Source organism: Pseudorca crassidens, chromosome 16 (genome assembly GCF_039906515.1).
Source record: "Pseudorca crassidens isolate mPseCra1 chromosome 16, mPseCra1.hap1, whole genome shotgun sequence".
Classification (NCBI taxonomy): domain Eukaryota; kingdom Metazoa; phylum Chordata; class Mammalia; order Artiodactyla; family Delphinidae; genus Pseudorca; species Pseudorca crassidens.
In genome coordinates this window covers 1247335-1273464 of record NC_090311.1, presented here as the reverse complement: position 1 = coordinate 1273464, position 26130 = coordinate 1247335, and the positions used below count along the sequence as shown (strand labels likewise).

Sequence of the window (26130 nt, the reverse complement as noted above, 5' to 3'; positions counted from 1 at the left end):
CGGAGCATAAGACTTCTGTTCTCTTTTATGCTTCCAAAAATAAGAGTCAAAGAACTGAGCAGAGCCGGGAGCCTGCATCCTCGTGGGTGCTCAAGTCTGTGGTTTCCAGGATGAGCGTCTTGGCCAGGATACAAAAACCACATGACGCAGCGATGAGGGTGGCCAGGACAAGAAGCTCCCCAAAAGCTTCTGGGGGGAGAGCCAGAGCTGACCCCGCTTCCAGAGGAAGGCACAGCGACCGCCACGAGACTGGGGTCCAGCTCCCCGCCGGCCGCGGGCAGGGAGGTGGCAGGCTGGGGGTTTGCTGGGACAGCCCTGAGCCTCTGGACCTGCAGGACCATCGGCGCCCTGCCTCTCCTGCGACCCTCGCAGGTTTCTTCTTGTGAGGAGGCCTCACACCTGGAGAGCCAGCCTGGCCCCCAGCGGCCTCCGCTGGATGGAGAACTGAGGGCCTGAATTACCTGCTGGCCTGTGACCCCTCAGGATTCACACACACACACACACACACACACACACACAGTGAATCCATAAGCGTTCTAGGGAAAAATGAGTGAATTTATTCATAATTCTGGAGCAGCAAGAGACCCACATGTGTGTGTATGACACAGGTCTTCACTCTCCATTTTCTATCCTCAGGCAGTTTTAATGTCTGAAACTTGCATACGAATTGCGTTTTCATGCCAATAGGGATTATCTGGGTATGAGAGTATATGGGCTATTTTCTGTTTTCTTCTTTATACTGCTGTTTATTTTTTTAAAGCGTCTTTTAAATGAGATGTAAAAGAGGACCAAGCTATTCCTACTTACTTCACTAGACCTCCCCTACCGTCTGCCAACTCACGTCTTAAGGGGCCTGGACCCATGTTTCTCACGCTCAGTATGAACAACCTTTTTTTCATTTAAAAAATTTTTTTATTTATTTATTTTTGGCCACGTCGGGTCCTCACTGCTGTGCGTGGGCTTTCTCTAGTTGAGGTGTGCGGGCTTCTCACTGCGGTGGCTTCTCCTGTTGCGGAGCATGGGCTCTAGGCACATGGGCTTCAGTAGTTGTGGCTCGCAGGCTCAGTAGCTGTGGCTCGCGGGCTCTAGAGCGCAGGCTCAGTCGTTGTGGTGCACGGGCTTAGTTGCTCTGCGGCACGTGGGATCTTCCCGGACCAGGGGTCGAACCCGTGTCCCCTGCACTGGCAGGCGGATTCTTAACCACTGCACCACCAGGGAAGTTCCCTGAACGACCTTTTTTAAAAAAAAAATATATTCTCACCCAGCCCAAGAATATGGTCCTGGAACCCAGTCTGGAAAGCACTGGAAACATTGTCTTAGGAAATTAAGATCTTCCTCTGAGAAAATGGCTACACAGATGGAGGTGTGTCCACTCTGCAGCTGGTCAAGAGGCTTTCACAGGCCACCGTACGAGGAAAGCAACTTCTCACAGGGCTGCGGCCCTACAGGGTGGGCTCGGGGACCACGGGACCCTCAGGCCTCAGCAGGAGAAGCTGAGCATCGGATGCGACTCCCCTAGCCCACGCGGTTGTCCCGGCCCAGCCCCCGAAGGCACCGTCTGAGCAGGGAAGGGAGGGTGTGAGACCACAGTCCCACGTGCAGGTGAGGGGGCCGTGCTCTGCGGCCCACGCCATCCTCGCGCCCCATCAGGCACACACAGCACCACTCAGCGGGAGGGCAGACGGGGGAGAGGCGCTGAACTGCACCCCAACGCTGTGCTCACACAGAGCCTGGCCAGGCTGCAAACACCCGGAGCCCAACCTCAGAGGCGCCTGTGACTGCTGCCCCCGCGAGGGCTCCACAGAACCACCCACCGCCACTGCTGAGAGCAAGCGGACTAGGGCCACCCCCTCCCCAGGCCACGTGTCCCCCGGCGGAGCCAGTGCCAGCCGCGACCGAAAAGGCTCCTGTGTCGCCTTCTGCAGGTGTCAGGAACCGCCGCCCCCAGACAGAGTGCCGCGGTCTCTCAGAGACAGCTCCGTGGTGAAGGGAGCAGTGGCCCCGTGGGTACCTGTGCCTGGGGACCTGATGTCTCAGGCTCGTGGTGGGGGGAGGGTAATGTACTAAGGAGCACACTGATGCCCCCACTTGAGAGAAACACAGTAAAGGCAAAAGGACCGATAGCAAGATGCAGCAAAGGGCATTCTGATCACTCGGTTAACCTGTGATGAGTCAGGGGCCCCCGGTCAAATGTCCCAACCGCCAGTTGCCACTGCTCGATGGAACTCGGCCGGAGGAGGCGATTCTGCTTCTCCTCTCTGTCGCCAGAGGGAAGGTGCAGCGACCCGGGAGCAGGCACGGGGCGAATGAATGACAGCTTGGCTGCTCTACTTCCAGGCCCTGAGCCCACCCCTTGGAGGCGGAGGCTGGGCGGCTGCCCTGCTCTGAGTTCTCTGGGTCCAGGGTGCTCACACCCTCTGCCCCTCGCAACAAAGGGCCACCACCAACACAGACACCCCATCACGCAGGAAACCCGGTGCGGGCGCACAGGGGAGAGAAGGGTGAGGCCCGGGCAGCGCAGGTGGGGGCCACGTGGGGTGGGAAGGGGCGGGGCCGGAGCGGGCACAAGCAGCAGTCAGCCGAGGCCTCAGACCCAGGGCGGGGCCTCCTCGTCGCAGCATCTGCGAACCGCGTGAAACAGCCCTGGCAAGGCCTCCCTTTCACTGCACACGGGGCGGCTTCGGGCCCCGGACACGGAGCAGAGCAGGGCGGGGCTGGCGGGTGAAGGGGTTACTGGAACGGGAACTGTCACTGAGGCTCAAAGCTTCCAAGGATCCGAGGCCGAGCCGGTGCCCCGGCGGGCCTTCCTGGCCGTGTGACCCAACAGCCCGGACGCCCTTCCCCCGGGGCCCGAAACGGGCAGAGACGCCCGAAGGGAAGGGAGCATCGTGCTGGGCAGGCCCGGGGCCACGTGGGAGGAAGGCGGGAGCTCCTGGCACGTGTTCTGAGCACCCGGCCTCCTCTGGAAGCGGCCGCCCATACTCCCCGGGCGCTGAGGAGGCAGGTGAGGGGCCGGCCTGCTACCTGGAGCAGGTGGGGGGCACCGTTCTCCCCACCAGCCGGAGAAGCCCGGAGGGCCCGCCGGCTTTCCGAGCCCCAGCGTCTGCTGCGAGCCCAGGCCTCTGCAGGGAGAGGACGGTGCAGACGGAGGCTGTCATGGAGACGACCCAGCACCCCAGGGGCAGGGAGCTGAGGGCTCGGTGACAGCACGCAGTCTGGCTCCGCCGCGGCGGTGACAGCGTGGACACGGCCAGCTGTCGCCGCCCACCTCTCCTCCCCACGGTCCCAGATGGCACCCGCTTCTCCCCGACCAGTGTCCAGCAGGCCCTGCCCAGTGCCCCCCCACCCCACCCCACTCCACCACCACCACCACCACCACCACCACCACCACGGCCACAGGCGCGGCCCCTCCCGACGGGGAGCCACCGGCTCAGGACCAGCAGCTGTCTGGCTGCAGACACGCCCTCCTTTGTTGCAGTTTCTCCGGATTCTGGGACTCGCTGCTGCGGACTTTCTGGGCGTTTGCAGCCTCGGGTCCCCACTGGCCGAGGGAAGGGAGGCATCTCACGGATGCCAGGATATGGCATTAAAGAGGCCTGAGACCACCCAGACCACACACCTAGGGCCAGGGGCTCGCTGGGCTACAAGGAGAGGCACGGACATCAGCCGCGTGGGTGAGGAGGCGTGGCTGGAGGTGGGACCACAGGACAGTGCGGGCACCCCGCACAGACACTGCTGACCACACGGCCTCTTCCATGCACATAAACAGCCCGAGGGCTGCAGCACCGGGACCACCCATCCCAGAGACAGGGGGATTCAGTACATGTATTCAAGGAACAATCCCCTCCCCTCAAGGGGTCTATGTTCTAACATGGGAGACTGAAGATGAACAATCGATGGGGATAACAAATGGAAAAGTAGAAAAAATAGCAAGATTGTAGCCTTAAATGTATGGACGGTTATGTTCAAGTAACTGGATTAACATTCCAATTAAAAAGCAGGCATTTTCAGCCTGGATTTTAAAAAGCAAGAGTCAACCATGTGCTATATATAAAGATACCACTTCCCACTTAAACGTACAGAGGTGAGAGGTTAAGGGTGGAAAATGGTTGCTCACACAAGCGCCAACTAAAGAACCAGGAAGCCACATTAACATCAAAGGAGACTTGAAGCCAAGGAACGTCATCAGACATTTCTTAGGGATAAAAGGTTCAAGTCACCCAAAGGACACGGCAGTAGCACATGTGTATGCGGCCAAAATCAGACCCAGTGTCTGAAGCAAAACCAACAGAACAAAAGGAAGAAACAAACTCACCAACAGAGCTGGCGATTTCATCATTCCTCTTTGTCACTGACAGACAGAAAAGGAGAGAAAACATGAAACACTGACATCAGGAGTAAAACGGAGGCATCACTACAGACACTGAAAGAAAAATAACCTCTTTATGCCAACAAACACAGCAACTTGGATGAATGAGGTAAGTTCCATTTCTTGAAAGACACAAATTACCAAAACCAACACAAGAAGAAATGGAAACTCTGAATACCCCATATCTATCAAAGAAATCGAATTCGTCATTAAAACCTTCCCACAAAGAAAATTCCAGGCTCAAATGGCTTCACTGGTGACATTTAGCAAACATTTAACAGAGAAATAACACCAACCTCACACAAACTTTTTCAGGAAACAGAGGAGGAGGGAACACCTCCAACCCCTCTTATGAGGCTGGCATAAACCTGATACTAAAACCAGACAAGGACATCACAAGAAAAGAAAATCTAGACCAATATCCCTAGTGAGTATAAATGTAAAAATCATGAAATATTAGCAAATGGAATGCGGCAATATCTAAACATGATCCTAACAATGTGAGATTGGAATACTGTTCCAAAGTCAACCAGTGCAGTTTAACACATTGGCAGAATAAAGGAGGTTATCTCCACAGATACAGAAAAAGCATTTGGCAAAATTCAACAACCATTAATGACTTAAAAACAAAAAACTCAGCACACTACGAAAAGAAGGACACTTCCTCAATCTGATAAGGGAATCTCTGAAAAAGCTCAGCTGACATCATACTTTATTTATTTTATTTTGGGGTCTTCGTTGCTGCATGTGGGCTTTCTCTAGTTGCAGCGAGCGGGGGCCACTCTTCGTTGCGGTGCGCGGGCTTCTCATTGCGGTGGCTTCTCTTGTTGTGGAGCACGGGCTCTAGGTGCACAGGTTTCAGTAGCTGCGGCACACAGGCTCTACAGCGCAGGCTCAGTAGTTGTGGCGCGCGGGCTCAGTAGTTGTGGCTCACGGCCTCTAGAGTGCAGGCTCAGTAGTTGTGGCGCACAGGCCCAGTTGCTCCGCGGCATGTGGGATCTTCCCGGACCAGGGCTCGAACCCGTGTCCCCTGCATCGGCAGGCGGATTCTTAACCACTGCGCCAACGGGGAAGTCCCTGACATCATACTTAATTGTGAAATATTGAACACTTTCTCCCTAAGATCAGGAAAAAGGCAAGGATATCTGCTCCCACCACCTCTCTTCAACCTTGTGTTGGATGTCTAGACAGGATGAAAAGGCATAAAGTTGTAAAAAGGAAGAAATACATCTGTCTTTTATTCACAAGTGACATAGAAAACCCTAGGAAATCTAAAAATAAGACACTAGAATAGGCGTGTTCAGCAGGGTTTTAGGATAGTCAATATGCAACAATTTATTTTTTAAACATAAAATATGTAGGGATAAGTTAAACAAAACATGTGCAGTCCCTGCACACTGAAAACTACAAAGCCATGCTGACAGAAATCAAAGACCAGAATAAAGGCATGGCAGGCCATGTTCATGGACTGGAAAACTCAGAGTGTTAAAAGGCCCATTCCTTTGTAACTGACCAACGGTTTCATGCAATCCCAATCAATATCTCAGCCAGCTTATTTTAGGAACTGACAAAATGATTCTAAAATGTACGTAGAAAGACAAAGAATCTAGAATAGTCAAAACAATTTGGAAAAAGAACTAAGTTGGAGGGCAAACATATCAGCTTTCAAGACCTATTTTAAAGCTACAATAATCAATACAGTGTGGTATTGGTGTAAAGATAGAGAAAGAGATCAATGGAACAGAATAGAGTCCAGAAATAGGCCCACGATTATAAGTTCAACTGACTCTCAAGAAAGATGCCAAGGAACTTCAATGGGGGAAAGGATGGTCATTTCAACAAGTGGTTCTAGATCAAACAGATGTCATATTGCAAAGCAGGAGGGAGAGGAAGAGGGGAAAGAGGGAAATGAGAGGAAATAGGGAGGAGGAGGGAGGGAGGGAGGGAGGAATGGGAGGAGGAGGGAGGGAGGGAGGGAGGAATGGGAGGAGGAAAGAAGAGACAGAACTTTGGCCCTTACTTCTTATCAATACAAAAATCAACTTGAAATGGAGCATAAACAAAATTAACAGCTAAAACAAACCCATAAAAGTTCTAGAACAAAGGGAAAAAAATCTTTATGACCATGAGTTAGGTAAATATTTCCTAGAAAGGGCACAAAAGGAACAAACCATAAAGGAAGAAACTGATGAAAAACTGGACTTCACCAAAATTAAAAACATCTCCTTTTCCAGAATCACCATTAAGAACTGAAAGGGAGTGATACGAAATGCAGCACTGGTTCCCACCTCCCAGCACATGACCAGATTGGCTGTCAAGGGATACAGGGAAACTTCCTGGGGTGGTAGAGAGACTCCACACTTGACTGCAGTGGTGGTTATACGACTATATACATCTGTCAAAACTCAATGAATCACATTCTTACAATTGATTCATTTGGTTTTATGTTAATTACACTTCAATAAAACTGATTTTAAAAATTAACTCTATTTCTATGTACCAGCAATGAAAACATCTAAGAACAAAACTATAAAAATAATGCCACTTACTACAACATCAAATAAACATAAAATACTGGGCGATACATTTAATAAAAGATGTACAAGACCTGTTTACTGAAAATTGCAACCCATTGCTGAGAGAAACTAAAGCAGACCTACATAATGGAGAGACATACCATGTTCATGGATTGAAGACTCAGTATCACTAAAATGTCCATCCTCCCTAAAATTGATTTGTAGATTTAATACAATCCCAATCAAAATATCTGCAGACATTTTTGTAGAAATTGGCAAGCTGATTCAAAATTTGTAAGAAAATACAAAGGATCTAGAATTGCCAAAATAAATGTGGAAAATGAACAAGGTTGGATGATGTATGCTACCTCATTTCAAGATTTACTATAAAGCTACAATAATAAAGATGGCATGCCATCAGTATAAGGAAAGATAAAAAGAGACTCCAGAAATAAACTTACATATGTAGATCAACTGACTGTTGACAAAGTTACCAAAGTAATCCAGTAGAGAAAGAAAAGTCTCTTCAAAGAATGCTGCTGAAATAACTGGGTACCCACACAGGGAAAAATGAACTCCCCTGCCTCACACTCCACACAAAAATTAATTTGAAAGTTATCCTAGATCCAAACTTGACGTTAGGGTAAACAAGGATTTCCTAGACAAGACACAGAAATGACTAATCAAAACAGAGCACTAATCAAAACACATCCATCCAAGGACTTGAATCCAGAACGTTTAAAGAACTCTTACAACTCGATATTAATGACACACACACAACACAAAATGGGTGAGAGACTTGAACAGTCACTTCACGCAACAACTGCACAAAGGGCCAATCAGCAAATGAAAGAGTCATCTACAGCCTTAGTCATCAGGGAAATGCGGATATTCCTAAGACCAAACTTTCTCTTTGTTTCTTTTGTTCATCATGTTTGGAAATGCCCCTCGTCTGCCAACATAAGAGGCATAATTTGGGGGTAACTGTATAGTCCTCCACAGCAACTGATGTGGCCACGCCTGCTGGACAGATCCTGCAGAGCCTCTGCAGTACCAGCTGGCCACCCTCTGGCCAGCATATGCCTTTACCCCAGACCCCATGAGCACTCCCAGGACCCAGCCAGAAAGGAGAGCAGGGCTGGGCTGCGTCTGCCCCCGGCACACTCCATAACAGTCCCTGGAGGAGATGGCGACACCCGTCGGTCACAAAGCCCCCAGCTGGGGCTGGTCTAAGCACACCCACATTGAGTCCTCCGTTGTCTCTTTCTGTCCAGTTTAGTTAAGTCCAACAAGCATTTACTGAGAGCTTCTTAGGTGCCAGGCCCTGTGGAGTCCAGAGTGAACACAAGGCAGCCCCGCCACCGTGGCTGTTCCAGAAGTGGAGAAAAACCCCTAGAGAAGGTGTCTCTGCACTGGCCTGGGTCCCATACCAGGGCCACCCACCCAGGGCTGCCCCACCCAGGACCAGCACACCAGGACCACCCCATCCAGGACATCCATCCAGGGTCACCCACCCAGGGCCACCCACCCCAGGCCCCCAACACCAGGAGGCCCAGGGGCAGAGGCGCAACCCATCTCAGAACTGCCCCCACCGCACTCCTCTTGAGGCCTGTCCTGCGGGAGCCATCATTTGCTCGTTGACAAGATGGAAAGTGACTGCACTTGGGAGAGAAGGAACTGCTGACGGAAGTGTAATTAACAAACCTTCGGAACCTTTCAATTAACACATCTGCACATGAGTGAACCTGCATTCTCTGGGGCATCGCTTTTTTTTTTTTTTTTTTTAATTAAAAGCAACTTGAGTTCGTTTTGTAAAGGCTTCTAGAGATTCCACTGGACACAGCTCCTAGGTCCAAGGCCAGGCCCACCCCACCTGGCTCCAGGCGACCACTGCCCCCTCGGCCCCCTCAGCCCACAGTACTCTCACTCCAAGGCTGCACACACGGGGCCAGAAGACGTGTGTCATCCCCGGGGGAGGGTGGGCAGGACAAGTCCCTGCCCCTGGAAGTGATAAGCCCCAAGTTAAGCTGTGCTGAACAAACCTTGCCTCCCAGCCCGATGCACAGCTCTGCGAGCTGCCACCTGTGGCTCTGACCTTCCCTGCAGCTCGGCATGGCGCCTCCGGCCTCAGAGCTGGTAGACACAGCCCGTGCAGGCTCCAGGCCTGCCTGTGTGCATGAGACGGCCATTCCTAACCTGCGGCCCCTGCAGACTGGACGCTCCAGTGGGAGGTACGTGGGTCTCCACGCCCCCGCCATCCCAGCAGAGAAGGGGGCAGGAGGCAGAGCCCCACACGGGGTCAGTCGCCGGTTTTGCCTCCCCACCCAAACCCTGGGCCTCGCCCCACGTCCAGGGCGTCCCCTGCAGGAGACCATGGGGTCCTTCAGAGACGGAACCTCCCGGGGCCTCGACGACTCCAGACACTCCTTCAAGACGCAAGGAAACAGAACACCGGCGGCAACAGCCCACGAGGGTTGCCCACCCCCGCCCCGGGAAGGCCAGAGCCACCACGGCACCTGCACCTTCACGGGGACAAGGGGTCCACGAAGGCGGGACAGCCAGGGCAGCGGCCTGTGAACCCGGCCTCGGCGTGCACCCCCCAGGCACACACATTCACACACATGCCGGTGCACACACGCACACCCAGGTTAACCCCAGAACCCCAGGCAGAGCCCAGGTGCCCTTAGAGTTCTCAACCCTGGAGCCCCCAAAGCAGGCGCTGGAGTCGGCAGAATGAGCCAAGCGAGGCCAGGCTGCGGCGCCTGGTGCAGGGGACACGGGGGGACCTGGGGCCTGGCCTACTGCTGACACCCACGGGGGCCAACGCTTCTCGGAGCCTCTTCCGCCCCGTCTGCACCTTTCTGGGCCCAGAAGCCTGGCCAGGGGCCGGGACCCCCAAAGGCACTCGGAAGCGACACCGCCCGCCCCAGCCCGGCACCTACGGCCTCGATGCGCTCCCCAGCTGCAGCCCCAGCTGCAGCCCCAGAAAAGCCTGGGGGACGGTGTCACCCCCAGGGGACACGTGGCAATGCCTGGAGGCATGATGAGTTGTCAGGAACGCGGAGCAGGGTGTGCTCCTGCATCAGAGTCAGCTGCTGACAGCCCCCTCCCCCACCGCGCACGGGATGGCCCTGCCCCCCGGGGCGACTGGGCCCAGCGCCGGCACTGCTGCCTCTGCCCAGGTTGGAAGCAGCCCCGCTCCATGCAGCACAGGGCAGCCTCCACTCTCAGGCCTGTGGACGTCCGGGGGTCCTACGGGCACAGCCTGGCACTGCCAGCCCCAGGACCCTCTGCGGAGGGAGGCCGCCCTGGCCCTATGTGCGGGCATCCCATCGACCAGACTCTCGGCTCCAGTCAGATGTGTGTTTCATAACCAGCCCACGTGCAAGAGCTTCCAGCCTAACTCAGGGAAAGGACTTTCGGGGCAGTGGCGCCCGCAGCTGCCGAAACCCCTCCCTCACACCTGTGCCTCCTTCAATCGGGCTGGGCAGCCGCCCTGGGCCTGCAGCTGCTGCTCCCTGGCTCGTCCTAAAGCCAAGCTTTCTGCGCCTCTTTCTCCGGTGACCAGCGGGCCTGACCTGAATGTCCTGACAGCCCAGAACAGAAGGCACATGCGTCAGAGAAGGGGGAACGGAGTCAGCAAGGACGGAAGCCCAGGTCTGACCGTCCACAGGGACATAGGCCCCTGCTGCCCAGGGAGGTGGGGTCGCCCTACGCCTGGCCCCCCAAGGCCGGGGCCCTTGCCGCCTGACACAGAAAGCACTGTGGAAGGAACAGTGCCCTGGGCCTTAATTCAGCAGAGTGGTCGTGCTGTCCGGGGCGAGTTAGGGCCCTGGAAGGCCTCTCTCTGAGGTGTCTTACTGCTTGCCCCGAAGTGGGCCCTTCAGGAGAGTCATGGGCATATAGCCCCCCTCACCCCATGTTCACTCGGTTCCCGCCCTACCCAGGTGATGTCGAGTCACGTGAGATACAGGAAGGAACCTAGGAGGTAAAACCCCGCCCCGTGGGATGTTCACTCTGGGGCCAGGGGCTGAGATGAACGCAGATGTCACAGGCTATGCAGTACACAGTTGCCAGGGTTAAGTGCCAGAAAGCAAAGCAGGACAGGGGCCTGGTAGGGGCCCGGTGGGTCCCCAGGCACAACTGTAAAGTGGGCCTCCCGGGAGAAGGACGTGCAAAGGTTTGAAGGAGACATGGTGATCCGTGCTCTGGCCAAATCACTGCCCCACCCTGCTGCCAAAACACTGGGCCAGCTGCTCTCCTGGCCGCTGGGGGGATCGGGCCATGCGATGCTCTGGGCAGGAGCTGTGGGCAGATGCCACACAGAGAGCCACCCCTGGGTGCTAGGTGGGCCATTGGCGTGGAGGACGCCCAGTAGAGAGCATCACGTTGGACTCCTAGCAGAGAATGAGGGGATGCCCTTGGGATACACTGCCCTGCAGAGGTCAGAGGCACACGTGGAGGGGCGGGGACCAGGGTGCTGGGTGCTGGGTGCAGGTGGAGGGGCGGGGACCAGGGTGCTGGGTGCAGGAGGAGGGGCGGGGACCAGGGTGCTGGGTGCAGGAGGAGGGGCGGGAACCAGCATGCTGGGTGCAGGAGGAGGGGCGGGGACCAGGGTGCTGGGTGCTGGGTGCAGGAGGAGGGGCAGGGACCAGGGTGCTGGGTGCAGGAGGAGGGGCGGGGACCAGGGTGCTGGGTGCAGGAGGAGGGGCGGGGACCAGGGTGCTGGGTGCAGGAGGAGGGGCGGGAACCAGCATGCTGGGTGCAGGAGGAGGGGCGGGGACCAGGGTGCTGGGTGCTGGGTGCAGGAGGAGGGGCAGGGACCAGGGTGCTGGGTGCAGGAGGAGGGGCAGGGACCAGGGTGTTGGGTGCAGGAGGAGGGGCGGGGACCAGGGTGCTGGGTGCAGGTGGAGGAGCAGGGACCAGCGGGCTGGGTGCAGAGGAGGGGCGGGGACCAGGGTGCTGGGTGCAGAGGAGGGGCGGGGACCAGGGTGCTGGGTGCTGGGTGCAGGAGGAGGGGCAGGGACCAGGGTGCAGGGTGCAGGTGGAGGGGCGGGGACCAGCATGCTGGGTGCAGGTGGAGGGGCGGGGACCAGGGTGCTGGGTGCAGGAGGAGGGGCGGGGACCAGCGTGCTGGGTGCAGGTGGAGGAGCAGGGACCAGGGTGCTGGGTGCAGGAGGAGGGGCGGGGACCAGTGTGCGGGGTGCAGGTGGAGGAGCAGGGACCAGGGTGCTGGGTGCAGGAGGAGGGGCGGGGACCAGGGTGCTGGGTGCTGAGTGCAGGAGGAGGGGCGGGGACCAGGGTGCTGGGTGCAGGAGGAGGGGCGGGGACCAGCATGCTGGGTGCAGGTGGAGGGGCGGGGACCAGGGTGCTGGGTGCAGGAGGAGGGGCGGGGACCAGCGTGCTGGGTGCAGGTGGAGGAGCAGGGACCAGGGTGCTGGGTGCAGGAGGAGGGGCGGGGACCAGTGTGCGGGGTGCAGGTGGAGGGGCGGGGACCAGGGTGCTGGGTGCAGGAGGAGGGGCAGGGACCAGGGTGCTCAGTGCAGGAGGAGGAGCAGGGACCAGGGTGCTGGGTGCAGGTGGAGGGGCGGGGACCAGGGTGCTGGGTGCTGGGTGCAGGAGGAGGAGCAGGGACCAGGGTGCTGCGTGCAGAGGAGGGGCGGGGACCAGGGTGCTGGGTGCCGGAGGAGGAGCAGGGACCAGCGTGATGAGTGCAGGAGGAGGGGCAGGGACGAGGGTGCGGGGTGCAGGTGGAGGGGCGGGGACCAGGGTGCTCGGTGCAGAGGAGGGGCGGGGACCAGGGTGCTGGGTGCAGGAGGGGGGGGCATGGGGTGCCCGGGGCCTATGGGAGGGAGGGACACAGGCAGTCCATGCTTTGGAAGGTAGAGCAAAGGTGACATGAAGGGCGGGGAGGGGCTGCCACGTGGCAGAGGGCTCCCGGATGGGTCTAGGGGCATTTGGAAGGAAGAGGTCAGCGAGCCAGGAGACTCCAGGGGTGCAGGTGTGAATGCGTTCAGGAGATATCTGTGATATACAAGCCAGAGACTGGACAGAACAGTCTGGAACGTGTGAAGCAGGTCCGGGCTGCAGATAAAACCTGGAGTCGCCGGCACATGGATGATATTTGAAAGTGTGAGACTGTCCGCACGAGCGCAGCAGAAAAGGAGGGAGCGGGCAGGAGCCCCAGGTGCTCCAGCGTCACCGTGGCGGGGAGGGGAGAAGGGTCCTAAGAGGGGCCGAGAAGGAACAGCAGGGCAGCGGGCATCCTGGAAGCTGCGGGAAGAGAAGGAAGCTGGGAGGGGCCCAGAGGGTCAAGCTCTGCCGTGGGTCCAGGACAAGGGAGCTGAGAACTGGGCGTCAGACTTCGCCCCATGCAGGGAGCCCTCACTAGGGCTCCGAGGCCGTGGGGACAAATCCTGGCTACTGTAGGCTCAGGGGAGCATTGGAGGGCAGGTCTGGCACCTGAGAGAACAAAGTGCTGTCAAAGAGTCTTGCTGAAAATGGGGAGCAAAGGAATGAGGCCACGGCATCAATCGAAGCTTCTCAACACGGGCAGCATGAGGCAGGCGTTTGTTCTCTCCCCAGCCCCACATCGAATGTCTTCTGCACACCTGGCGTTCGTCTCTACCCTGGGGACACCAAAACACATGGTTCACTCCTGTCCACCCTCGGGGGCCTGTGATGTGACGAGTCAACAGTTATGAAACGTGCACTCAGCACAGTGCACAGCTCAAGCTCAGCCCTGGAGTCCCAGGAGCCTGACCTGCAGGCTTCTCGCCTCCACCCAGAGCCTGTACCTTGGACAGCTCTTCCCCAGCCCCAGAATTGCCAGATGGGAGGCTGGACACCAGTGGGGTTTTTTAAATATTCTTGTAAACTTTTGATTAGAGTATAACAAACGTACAGAAAACGTGCACATCTGACAAGCGTTCAGCTCAAACAACAGGGCACCCTGGTGCCCCCCAGGGGGACATGGGCGTGACATCTTGTGGCACAGACCAGCACCCTGGCTTCTGTGCTTGTCAGCACGGAGTCAGCAGCGGGGACCCTCGCTCCCTCGGCAGCAGGTTAAGAGGTGCACCGTGTGGGGTGCGGCCATGAGGCCTTCACTCTCACGGCACAGAGGATGCACAGAACGAAGACCCGAGGACTCGCTCGTCCGAGTAACGTCGGTGGACGCTTGGTCCGGTTCCAGCTTCTGGCTACCACACGTCGTGCTGTGCGGACTCCCGTGTGTGCGTCTCTGGGTGCACGGATGTACACGTTTGGATGGGTCCCACCTAGGAATGCAAGCCTGGGCTGCAGGTGTCCATGCCCCCAGCCAAAGACCACCAGAGACAGCATAAGGCTGCACACACCCGTGTACCGTCCTTGCAACAGGGAGAACAGGGGCATCTCTGTGAGGGTCAGGTTTGCGCTCACGTCAGTGACCTTCAGGAGGGTTCAAGCAGCACGGCCCCACACTGTCTGGAGGCTGCGTGACTTTACGGTTGGGCACCTTAAGCCCACTACAGAGGCTGAGAGGAGTGAAGCGAGAACTGCAACTGGCAAAGCAGCGGCCAGGACCCAGGAAGTCCGGTCACTTGGGCCTGGACAATGGTCACGTTTCTGTCTGCGCTCCAAAAGGCTTATGGAGGGCTCCTGTGTTTGTCTTGACCCACCACGGTCAGAGGGGTCTGTTGCGGGCGCTCTGTGAAATCGTTCACGTGCAGCAGGAGAATGCCAGGGCCAGCGGCGAGGTCCAGGCGAGCTCCTGGACGTCAGGGCTGTGCTCTCTCTCAGAAATGGTGCGCCACGCAGTTTCCCAAGTGGTTGTATCAATTCACACTCCCTCCCGCCTGCAGTGTACAGAGCAGGAGCACAGTAGGTACATTCAGTTAAACAAAGGCAGTGATGGGGGACCCCAGAGCCTTACGCCAGGGAGCAGTGCAGTCAGCTCTGTGCTTTATTTTTTTTTTTACATCTTTATTGGAGTATAATTGCTTTACAATGGTGTGTTAGTTTCTGCTGTATAACAAGTTGAATCAGCTATACATATACATATGTTCCCATATCTCCTCCCTCTTGCGTCTCCCTCCCACCCTCCCTATCCCACCCCTCTAGGTGGTCACAAAGCACCGAGCTGATCTCCCTGTGCTATGCGGCCGCTTCCCACTAGCTGTCTATTTTACATAGATAGCTCTGTGCTTTAAAAGATCATTATCTCTCAGTAATGGTGAGCACACCTGGCACCCAGATCTTGGTTTCTAACACCTTCCCCAATAGAAGGACCAGGGCTCCCTGGAGAACTGGCTGATTCTAGGGTTGGGTCAGGGAATATACATGATGAGCCTAGAGCATCTTCTAGTCCCAGAAAGTAAGGAAGTGCTCAGAAAGAAGCAAAGACAGGAAACAGTGAGGACAGCAGGCCAGAGGGACGCAGGAGCCAACGGAAGAGCTTCCAACGGCTAACGCTGGACAATCTGACCAAAAAGTAAATAAACACACACAACAGTATTGGATCGTAATGCAAAGCATAAAACAAACATCCATGAGTCCACGTGGGTTCAAATGAATGACTGAAGAACAAAGTAAATGGGAAGAATACACAAATCTTCTGGGTAGAAGGATTCCAAATAGTCTTATGTAACTACCTTCCCCTAAAGGAGGTGGACCTTAACCCCCCACCCTTTAAGTGTGGGCAGTGCAGTGTAACTTCCTTCCAAAGAGCACACTGTGGACAGGGGGGCCGAGTAACCTGACAGCGGAGACCCCTGACGGACAGGACCTCGGCCAGGTGATCAAGGTCAGCGTCAGCAGCAATAAGTTGTGCTGAGAGTATGGACCTTGACAGGACGTGACGAGAAGGTTACCTTTCCTGTGGTTTTCCTCCCAAAGACCCATAACCCAAGTCTGGCCATGAGAAAAACGTCACAAATCCCAGCTGAAGGATATTCTGCAAAATATCCGACCAGCTATTCTCAAAACCGTCACTGTCGTCAAAAGAAGGAAAGTCTGAGAAGCTGTCACAGCTCACAGGAGCCTAGAGAGGGACAGCTAGATGTCATGTGGGGTTCTGGGTGGGATCCTAGAACAGAAAAAGGATATTCAGTAAAAACAGGTCAAACCTCAATAAATTACGGCTTCAGTTACTGAGAGATTTCACATGTCACCTTGACTGGCCCTGGGCACCCAGATTAAAGTGTTCTGGGCGGGCGTGTCTGTGAGGGAGTTTCTGGATGAGATTAGCAGTTGAACCCGGGACTCAGAAGGGTAGGCGGCCCTCCCAGATGTGGGTGGGTGTCAACCAGTGCCCTGAGGCCTCAACAGAACAGAAGGCGGAGGAAGGAGGGAGGCCCCCCTCTCCGGCCGCCCTGCTGAGCAGCGACCCCTGGTCTCATCCTCTCCTGCCCTCAGGCTGGGACCACACCTTTGGCTCCCCTGGGTCTCAGGCCTTCAGACTCGCCCTGAATCACGGCACAGGCTCCCCCGGGGCTCCAGCTCGCGCGCGGCAGGTTGCGGGACTTCTTGGCTCCACAGCTGCCTGAGCCAATTCCTCTTAATAAACCTCCTTAAATACCTGTATGTAAGTATATGTGTGTACACACACACACATGCACACACACGCGTGCGCGCACACACACACACACACACACGCTATTATTCTATTGGTCTGTTTGTCTAGAGAACCCTGACTAGTACAACCATGTCGCACCACTGGTTCCCTAGTTATGACAAAGGTACGATATTAGCGTTAGGGGAAACCACGTGGGATATACAAGAACCCTCTGTTACCACCTTCACAACTTTTCTGTAAAGCTAAATGTTCTAAACAAAGTTTACTTTAAAAAAGTTTGTTAAAAGTAATATATATTTTGTATGTATTCAAGTATGGATTGGAAGGCGATACGAAAAAGTGCAAATGGTTGTTATAATAGTGGTGAGATTACATAAGACACTGAAAGTCTTAATATTTTTCTTGTCACTTTCCGTTATATAATAAAAAGCTATAAAGGAAAAAAGGATCATCTGGCAACAGTGTCTGGCAGCTAGAGGGGCAGCCATATAATCTATCATCCAAACTGGGACACGTCTAAGAGCAAAAGGAGGCACTATTAATAATGATGCCCGGTCACCGGACAGGAGGGCACCCACGGGTGCGCGGCCACTGTGAGGAGGCAGGAGCCGCAGGCTCCCGCCCGCTGATTCCCGTAAGGTCAGTGACGCTGGAGAGGGGCCCAGGGCAGCGGGGGGCGAGGGGGGGCTGAGGTCGTTGGGGGGCAGCCTGGGACAGCAGGAGTTGACCCCCAATTCTCGGTCCCTCCCACCACTTCCTGCTCTAATGGTTCACACGCCCGGCACCAGCACAGGGTCTGCTCCAGGCCCAGCTCCGGGGCTCTTTGTTGGCTAAGCCCCTTGCTTCCGGCACATTCCAAGTGCCGTGGGCTCTGGAAGCGAGCCTCGGGATCCACACGGCTGAGGGTCCACCGTCCGACTCTAGTTCCACGGGGCACAGAGCCCGGGCCTCCCTCTCCGCTTCGTCCCCAGCTGTCCGGGCGGCAGCCACCCACCCCGCCGCTGCCCACCCGCTGCTCCATCTCAGCTGCCACTGCCCTCAGCGCCAGGCAGATCTGCCACCGGGCAGGGCCACGCCAGCCCATGCACAAGCACACGGACGCTGGGGCCCAACCCTTTCTTCAGCGCGTGATTTCTTTACCCCCCTTTTCTCTGCATCTTCCCTCCTTTCTGTCTTATCTTCCTCCTTTTCTCCTCTCTCAGTCCTGTAATAACTTTGCAAATTATCCTTTCTGCCTGAGGAGCTAAAATATGATTTCAGAAACACAAGAGGACCCTGACAGGGAGAAAAAGAAAAAAGGAAAGAATCGGGGACAATGCAAACAAACACGACCCCAGGACAGCCACAGGGGCTCCTACAGTGCAGCACGCAGCCGGGATCTGAGCCGCCCCCGAGAATTACCAACTCCCAAAACAAGGACGTGATGTGTGTCGCTTTAAGCCGCTACGTTCTCGGGCAATGTGCTAAGCGGTCATAGATAACTGATACGCAGCCGCCAGCAGGAACTGAGACCCCAGGGACACCCCACTAAGGACACTCCTCCCCCCAGGAACCCCCCCCCGCCCCCGCCAGGGACACGACTCCGCGGAGGCTTCCACCAGCCTGAGGCCTCTGAGCCATCACGAGGCACCGTGAACGGGAAGCCCCCAAGCGCGTTCTGGCTCTGCAGGCGGCGTGCGGAGCAGGGGACCCATCCCCACTGGGCCCTGTCTAGAGTCCCAGGTCACAGAATCTTGAGAAATGATAAAAATGGTCATTGCTAAGTCACTAAGTTTGGGGGTTTTTTATTACCAGCAATAAATAATAAAACAGTGCCCGGTTTGAGCTACCGGGACCAAGACCCCGCTCCCGGCTCCCAGGGGCCGGGCGTTCCGGAAACGGGCCCGAGTCCGACACAGGGCCCGGGAAGACAGCACTGAGCACCTCGGACCCTGCTCGGGGCGGGGTGGGGGGTGTGCCTGGTGCCCGAGAAGGCTCAGCGTCCTGCCAGGCCTGACAGACTCACAGACACACAAGCGCAAAGCTGCTCGTCTCTGGCTTCGGTGACAAGCCCCGCCTGGTGCGCGTGAAGGAAAAGCCGTGATGTGAGAGCAGAGACCTCCCTAGTCAGCGTGTAAACACCAGGAATCTGAATGTGCTCAGCTCCTATTTTTAATAAATTGGGGGCGACACTGACTCTCACCCACATCATCTCCTTGGCTTCACGACTTAAAGAACACCAAGCCGGGTCTGCACAGTGCAGACTGCGGCCACGCCTGCTCGGGCCGCATGCTGGAGGCCACCGCAGGCTCCTGTGTCACACCTGGGGATGCGGAGGGTGGGGACAAATGACGCAGCTGGGGCTGGACGGAGCCACACTGATCTCGGTCAGCTGCCTTGGTTTTTAGATAATAGATTCCAGGTCAACGGGCAAAACAGTTTCTGATGAAGCAGGCTTCCCAGTTTTTAAAAATAACAATAATTTTATTAATTGTAGCTTCTCCAATTATGAGCACTAAAATCATTCAGCACGTTGGGCCCGGCCAGTGTTTGGGGAAGAGGCGGGCCCAGCGTGTTCTGCAGGCCGCTGATCAGCGTGTGCCCACCCCCCAGGCGGGAAGGAGGCCCCAGAGGAGCCATCATGGACGACGTGTGGCCCCGACCCGGGGGACAGGAGCAGGGCTGCAGGGGGCGTGCACACAGCTTGCGGGACAGCAAGGCTCAGCACTCACCGGACCCTCACCAGCCCGCAGGAACACTGCGTACCAAAGCCTTACTTCTACCTAGAGCTACACAGCGATAGCAGAGTGAGGCGGGGAGGAGGAAACACACAGTTCTACATCTTTTTCAAACGAGGAGAAAAAATCTGACTGGGAAGGAAAAAAGACACCAGGTAGGCCTGCTCCCACACTAAGGTGAACGGACACCAAATCTGGTTCTGAGCTTCCTACTGACAGGGGAATCGGGACCAGGGCCACGGAGCGCAGACCCTGAACACAGGAACCACCGGGCTCAGGCGGCCTAGAACAGGGGACACCCATGGGGGCCACGGAGCGCAGACCCTGAACACAGGAACCACCGGGCTCAGGCGGCCTAGAACAGGGGACACCCATGGGGGCCACGGAGCGCAGACCCTGAACACAGGAACCACCGGGCTCAGGCGGCCTAGAACAGGGGACACCCATGGGGGCCACGGAGCACAGACCCTGAACACAGGAACCACCGGGCTCAGGCGGCCTAGAACAGGGGACACCCATGGCACGTCCCGGGCGTGGGGCTGGACTCTCAGCGCAAGCAGGACAAGAGGACACAGTGGCCAGAAGGGGGGCGTCTATACAGCCCGGGGCCACCTGCCTCTGGTAGCGCGTCCTCTGCCACAGCTGGGTGAGAATCTAGTCATTGCAAAGGGGGAAGTTCAGGCTGTAGCGTCACCTGAAAATGCAGGACACAAAATGCTACTGATGTTTTGGGTACGTGTGTAGCAGGCTACCCAGAGAAAAAGAACAACACAGAAGTAAGAACAGAGCTAAATGAGATCCCTCTGCAGGAAGAGCCAGCCCATCTCCAGACGAAGGACGAGCAGTAGCTTTGGAAACTCCCACCCACTGCCAACACCATTGCCATGGCCCAGCGGAGCACCAGAGCAGGTGGCCCCCTGCTGCTCCCTATGCGTCGGGCCAGTGCCTTGGGGGCCACGCCCACTCCACCACCCACCTGCTGGGTCCTCGCTAAGCCCTCCCACCCAGGGTGTGTCCTCTCCGTGTCCAGCACGCTGGCACCGTCTGGGGCCAGATGGGAACACAGACCCTGAGGCCCCACCTGAGACCCGCTGAATCAGAATCCGCATTGTCACAAGGTCCCCAGGGGACCCTGACAGTTTAGGAGCCACTGTGAGCTGCCCTGACCCTGCTCCGAATGAATGCTTGTCCGTGGCTTTGCCTCCCTCAGACCATCCTGGGGCCTTGGGCGGCTCCACCCTCACAGAGAAGCCCTGAGCAAAACTTACCTCCAGTGCATCCTCGCACTACTTCTCAACTGGGAGGATGGGTGGTTAGATTTTTAAAAGAAAATCAACTTATTTTTAGCATTTTAAAACACACAGCCAGATGGATAGACGTGCAGAGCTGACATTTGTTACATAAAAAAGTACGACAGTGGGTCCCAAGTCCATCCCAGACCAGCCTCGTCAGCCACAGGAACGCAGCAAACTCAGCGCCACCCAACGGCCCCGCCGGGACACCTGGCACTGCATGTGGGAGCCCAGGGAATCCAGGAGCAGGGGTGCAAGGCCAGCCGGGACCACACACCTCCTCCCCACCTTGAACCCAAATGCCCACCCCTGTACCGGGGGCCTCTGCACCGTTGCTGCCAGCTGCTAAAGGAACCCAGGGTCTGCAGCCACTAGGCTGCTGGCCACCAAGGCCCCCGCGTTGCAGGGGACAGGGTGTGAACTGCCATCAGCCCGAGCCTGGGCCACACAGAGAGCTGCCACCCCCATCGCCAGCCACCCCCTCTTCCCAGGGTCAGGAGGGAAGGGAAGAGACACCTATTAAAACTCAGGTCCACGCACCACTGGTCAAAGACTCAGTAAACAGGGCTAGACTGTCACTTTGGAACCACGGCCCCATCAGCACGATCGGGTCAGCCCCCCGTGCGCTCAGCACCGCTCTCCGCTGCCCGTGAGCCCTGGGCACATGACGGGGAAGAGTGGGCATAAGCACCGTAAAGTCACCGAGTCATTGCTGGCAGGTGACACGACCGACCACCCAGGAAGCCTGGGAAAATCAACTCAAAAGCCATGAGGACTAACGGGAACCTTAGCAGAGCAGCCACACACGGGCCGGATACTTTTCAAAGTTAAGATTTCCTTCCTACCAGCACTAACCAGGGTGGAACGTGATGGTTGCAAAGATCTCGTTCACAATTCGACAGAAACAGGCAGTGAATGTGCCCAGCCTAAGCAAGAGCAGGACCCACGGGAGGAAACCGTTCTCACTGTGGCCAGCGTGAGTCCAAACCGACCAAAATCTGCAACATGAAAAGTGAAACCACAGAAGTACTAGAAGAAAGTGCAGGTGCAGGTTTGTAAACTGGGTGAGTATCACTTGTGCTTGGTGTTAACAGGGCACCAAGGCCAGAAACTGCCAGAAAGGAAGATCTTGACGAATCTGACCACACAAAAACTAAGCACATCCACACGGAAGAAAACTAGCAACATAGAAAGATAAATGACTGCTCCAGGGCATGTGCCGTTGTATACCGGGAACCGTGGAAAGAAACCGGGCAGCAAACATCCCAACAGGGAGCACAGGTCAGGGGTAGGAGTTGGCAATTCAGGAAGGAAGAGCACAAACGCCCCCAACATGCAAAGAAACACGTTACCAACCTCACTGGTCATCAGAGACTCGGAGCACTAATACAATCCTTTTACCTTTCAGACGGTCAAAACACAGACATCACTAACACCCAGAGGCGGTGAGGGTCGGAGAAAGAGGACTTGCCTGCGCTCCGAGAGCAGGCAAATGGGATCTCCCTCCCGGCCAGCCGCGCCGGACACAGGCCCCCCTCTTCCTCTCTCCTCTGGCCCCTCCTGCCCTTCACTACATTTATTCATGTTTCCTCGTCTGCTACTGGTCTCCCCACCTCCTCCTTTGTCTGGGTACCCCACACCTGCAGCAGCCCCATCCTTTTGGCCACCGCCACGTAACAACCGTCCAGGACAGCCATGTCTTGTGCTGGGACTGCCCATCTCCAAGGGAGCTGGCCAGCGGCACCAAGCCACACTCCGTGCACACTCTTCTGACTCGTCAATGTCATTCCTAGGAGTTATCCTGAGGAAATAATGTCAAGTGTACAAAGATGAACATACAAGGATGCTCACTGGTAAACTGTTTATGTCCTGGTGCCTGAGCCCCAGCGCCCCCCAACTCCACCCCAACAAATTCAATCTGAATTTCCGGAGGAGGCAGCCACAGTTTTTAAGAGCATCCTCTGAGTCTAGTTCACAGGGTTGAGAACCACTATTGTAAATTTAGCCAACAAAGGACGCTGCAGATCTATAGACGGCCATGACACATCGCTAAGTAAAAGACGCAGGTTGAGACAAACCGTATTTGGAGCATGATCCCATTTCTGTATCAAAGACATAAAGAGTGTTGCTCTGTGGCTGATGTGTGAGTACATTCCTAGAAAAAGGCTGGGGCAGAGGCACGCTAATAGGTCTCAGAGCTGAAATTACCGATGTCTTGGTTTTCCTATATAGAATAATTTTAGCAAAGTCTTAAACTCTTTTACAAATTTATACACTTTAATGCTTCTTAATTAAAAAAAAAACAAAGGTTTTATAAATTTTGGAAAAGGTTATAAGACTCTGGTAGCCCCGTGTCCCGCCTTACTGCCCACCCCACCCAACACACCCAGGCCAGGCGTTTCAGCCCTCGAGGGCTCCCTTATTTCCAGTTCTCTGGGCAAAGGCAAACCTTCTCGGTGATTAGTTGCCCCCCACTAGCAAGCTAATACCATGTTAGGTTTGAGACTAGCCAGACTGCTGAGAACGGCGGGTGCCCCCCAGTTACCAGTTACTGAGCTGCTCAGCAGAAAGTGATGGAACCCCACTCAGCACCCTCGTGGGGACACCCAGACGAGAGGAATGAAGGGGCCTGCCCAGCACCCCGCAGCACTGGGGCAGGTCCCAAGCAAGGTCAACCCCTAAATCAACTGCTCCTGAAGCCCAAGAGGGGTCGCACGGGAGGAGGCATGGGGTTTCGGGAAGAGGAAAGGGGACCCTTGGTTCCGGTGTGAGGAGGAAGCCCAGAGAATTCTGAACAAGCACCCAACACCTGCCAAGTAAGGACAGTGGCTCAGACACCTCAGGGTTAACAGGGAAGGGGGACATTTAAGATCCCACGTGTCGTAACTCCACTTTGTAGTTGGAATCTACCTGGCACTCTGTTAAATTGCGCTCTTATTTTCTCTTTTCCTTTTCTCTGCATACCAAATCTGATATATTAATTGGGTATTTTAATCTAAAAAATTCATCAGAAGGTCTCACATTGCCATGGCAACCATGCAGTCCCAGTAAATGCACGTCCTCAGCACAGCTCTATCACCTCTTTCGGCTCACCCTGCACGGGGCCGAGGAAGTGTGGGACCCTCCCTGTCTGGGGGGACGTCTTCACACCCTGAAAGAAAGGTGGGGTGCAGCCTTTCTCCTCTTGAAAGACTGGCCTTCCGCCTTTCCAAACCCCACTGCTTCTGCCTAAATAAACCCACAGGCTTCAGGCCAAGAGCTGCACAACATTCTCTCTGCAAACACCTACTGTGATTCCCAAGTCGTGTGCGCCCTGACGATAACGTGAAAACATGGAATAAAAGTGGAACAAAGTGGCCGCCCACCTGGATCACATCCACGGCCATTGGACCAGGGCCAGGCTTGGCATCCTAATCTTACCAAACAAAGCCCAGGAAAGTCTCGTGCTGTGTTCAGTTTGGAGATGTGGCCACCATGCCCAGGGATGAGCAGGTGATGATGGGCACATGTGCTAAAGAGCGAGCACCTGCAGCCGAGCCAACAGCCCACCTTCACGAGACCAGAAGAGCCGGCACCTCTGCCGTCCTGCTTCAGGCAAACGGGGACAGGGGTGGGGAGAAGGGGGTCGTGTTAGATAATTCTCAAATCTGATCGCGTGCAGCACAGCTGGATTCTGTGCTCTTGGCTCCTCCTTAACGATCCCTGGATCCTGAGACATAACACACTGTGAACAGGTAGAAAAATTCTACCTTTCAAAGCTGAAGGCAGCCACTGTGCTACCTCAATTTCTCTCTTTCTACACCACCTGCCCTGGGGAGCATAATGCTAAGACATGAAAGAGTGGCCAGCTCTCAGCTGACACCAGCAAGTGCTGAAATCAGACATCTGATGTATTTCTCAGACGTTTTCTCATCGTGCAGCCAGAAGCTAGATGCAAATCTCCTTCCTGATTAGTTCCTAATTCACTCTGGGCTTTCTTCACTTTGAATATTTACTCTGAAAACAAAAACGTATAACATAGGAAGCACTCCCAGCAGTGAGCTGTGTTCCAAAGTTAGAACACGAAGACAGGTCTCCCCAGAACACACTGAGTGGGCGTGGCTGGTCCTGGATGCCCCTCCAGCAAGTCCAGGCACCATGCCCCTCCTCGATGACCGGGGCCAGGCTCATCAGAGCCCAGGCCCCCCTGAGCAACAGGCTCTGCATCGCTGTCTGTGAGGACTGCCCACATGGCCTGCATATTCTCCAACACTGGCCTGAGGTCGTATTATTGTAATTTCCTATAATGCTTAAATTATGTATCAGAAATAAATAGCTTGGGCTCTTTCGCTGAGCTGTGCTCTAAAATTATAAAAGATCCATCCTACTTCTGCAGGCTGCCTACAAACGAAAAATGCATATTTCGACTATTTTAAGAAAATGTCAAAAAAACATCAAATGTGTCATCTTGTAGCATTTAACTTATCTGCATGACATCTGCAGAGAAGAGCTGTATGTTTGCCTGTGAAAGTATCACAGTGCCCCAGGGGCGGACACTGCACAGCCACCTTTCCCGAGGGTGCTAAGTGAAAGGGCCGTTGTCAGGCAGGGCTCCAGGAGGCGTGCCTGCAGGTCTTTCCTGCTTTCCACCAGCGCCTACCTCCGGGTCACTAGCTTTACCTGCAGGGGGACCTGAGGGCAAACTAGTTCCCAAAAGGGCAGGTCTTTGCACAAACGCAAGCCTCCACCGCACGTCTGAGTGCAAAGGTGGGCACGCCGGCAGCCACGCGGCGCCGTCACCTACACTGAGCTCCGAGGGCCGGGCCCCCGCGCCACCTGTGGGGCAGGCATCTCCCTTCGCAAACTCGGCACACCTCACGTGCAGAGTAACAACCGAGCGCTCACACCTCGCAGAAAAGGAAAATGCAAACACAGCGCCCTCGCTACTGCGGGGGCCTTCGCGCCTACCGACCGCAGACCCTCACCCCGCAGGGACGGCCTGCCTACTCCGCCCGTCGCGCCGCCACTGGACACGGAAGACACGCGTGGGCATCGCAAGCACCGTTCGCGAGTTTCCTCGGAAACCGAGACGCCCCTGACGCCTTCCCACCGGGAGGCCTTGGTGCCCCGACCCGCAGAAATCCTCCCGCCGCGGCCCCGCTGCGAGAGCGTGCGGAGTCCCCAGACGGCGCGGGTCCCAACGCTGTCCCCGCGAGCGGCCCGGAGTCTCCGCCGCGGCCGTTCTCACCGTCCTCCTTGTCATCAAACACCGGCCTCCGCGCGGTGGCCGCCGACATGGACGAGCCCATCCTCTTCTTCCACTTGCTCCACGGAAACAGAGGGCGCGGCTGCGCGCGGGCATCGCCCGTGTCCCTGGCCCGGGGCTGGCCGGCGGCGGGCGGCGGCGGGGCGGGGGGCGCGTCGGGGCCGGCGGGGCGCGCGCGGCCGGTGGGCGGCGAGCCGGGGGGCGCCGCGGCGCTGCTGCCCCTGCGCTCGGCGCCGCTCCTCATGGCCGGACCGGAGTGCGCGCCGCGGCCAGAGTCCGGGACATGGCCCGCCCGCCGGGCGAGGAGCAGGAGCTGGAGCGACTGGCAGCGCTCGCCTTGCGCCCCAGGCTCGGCGTTCGCGGGTCCCGGCCGCCCGGGCGGCTCCGCCGAATGCTAGCGCGCGGGGGCGGGGCCGGGGCGGGGCCGGCGGGAAG

General features: G+C 56.3%; 1 protein-coding gene across 1 annotated transcript in view; it reads right to left on the bottom strand.

The window, feature by feature from the left end:
* STK32C (serine/threonine kinase 32C) overlaps nt 1-26112 on the bottom strand; it is an 83037-nt gene extending 56925 nt beyond the window's left edge. Inside the window, exon 1 of the mRNA XM_067708979.1 lies at nt 25678-26112. Coding sequence (XP_067565080.1) covers nt 25678-25939 — 262 coding nt within the window. The 5' untranslated portion in view covers nt 25940-26112. The remainder of the gene's footprint in view (nt 1-25677) is intronic.
* Nucleotides 26113-26130: the final 18 nt, after the last annotated feature.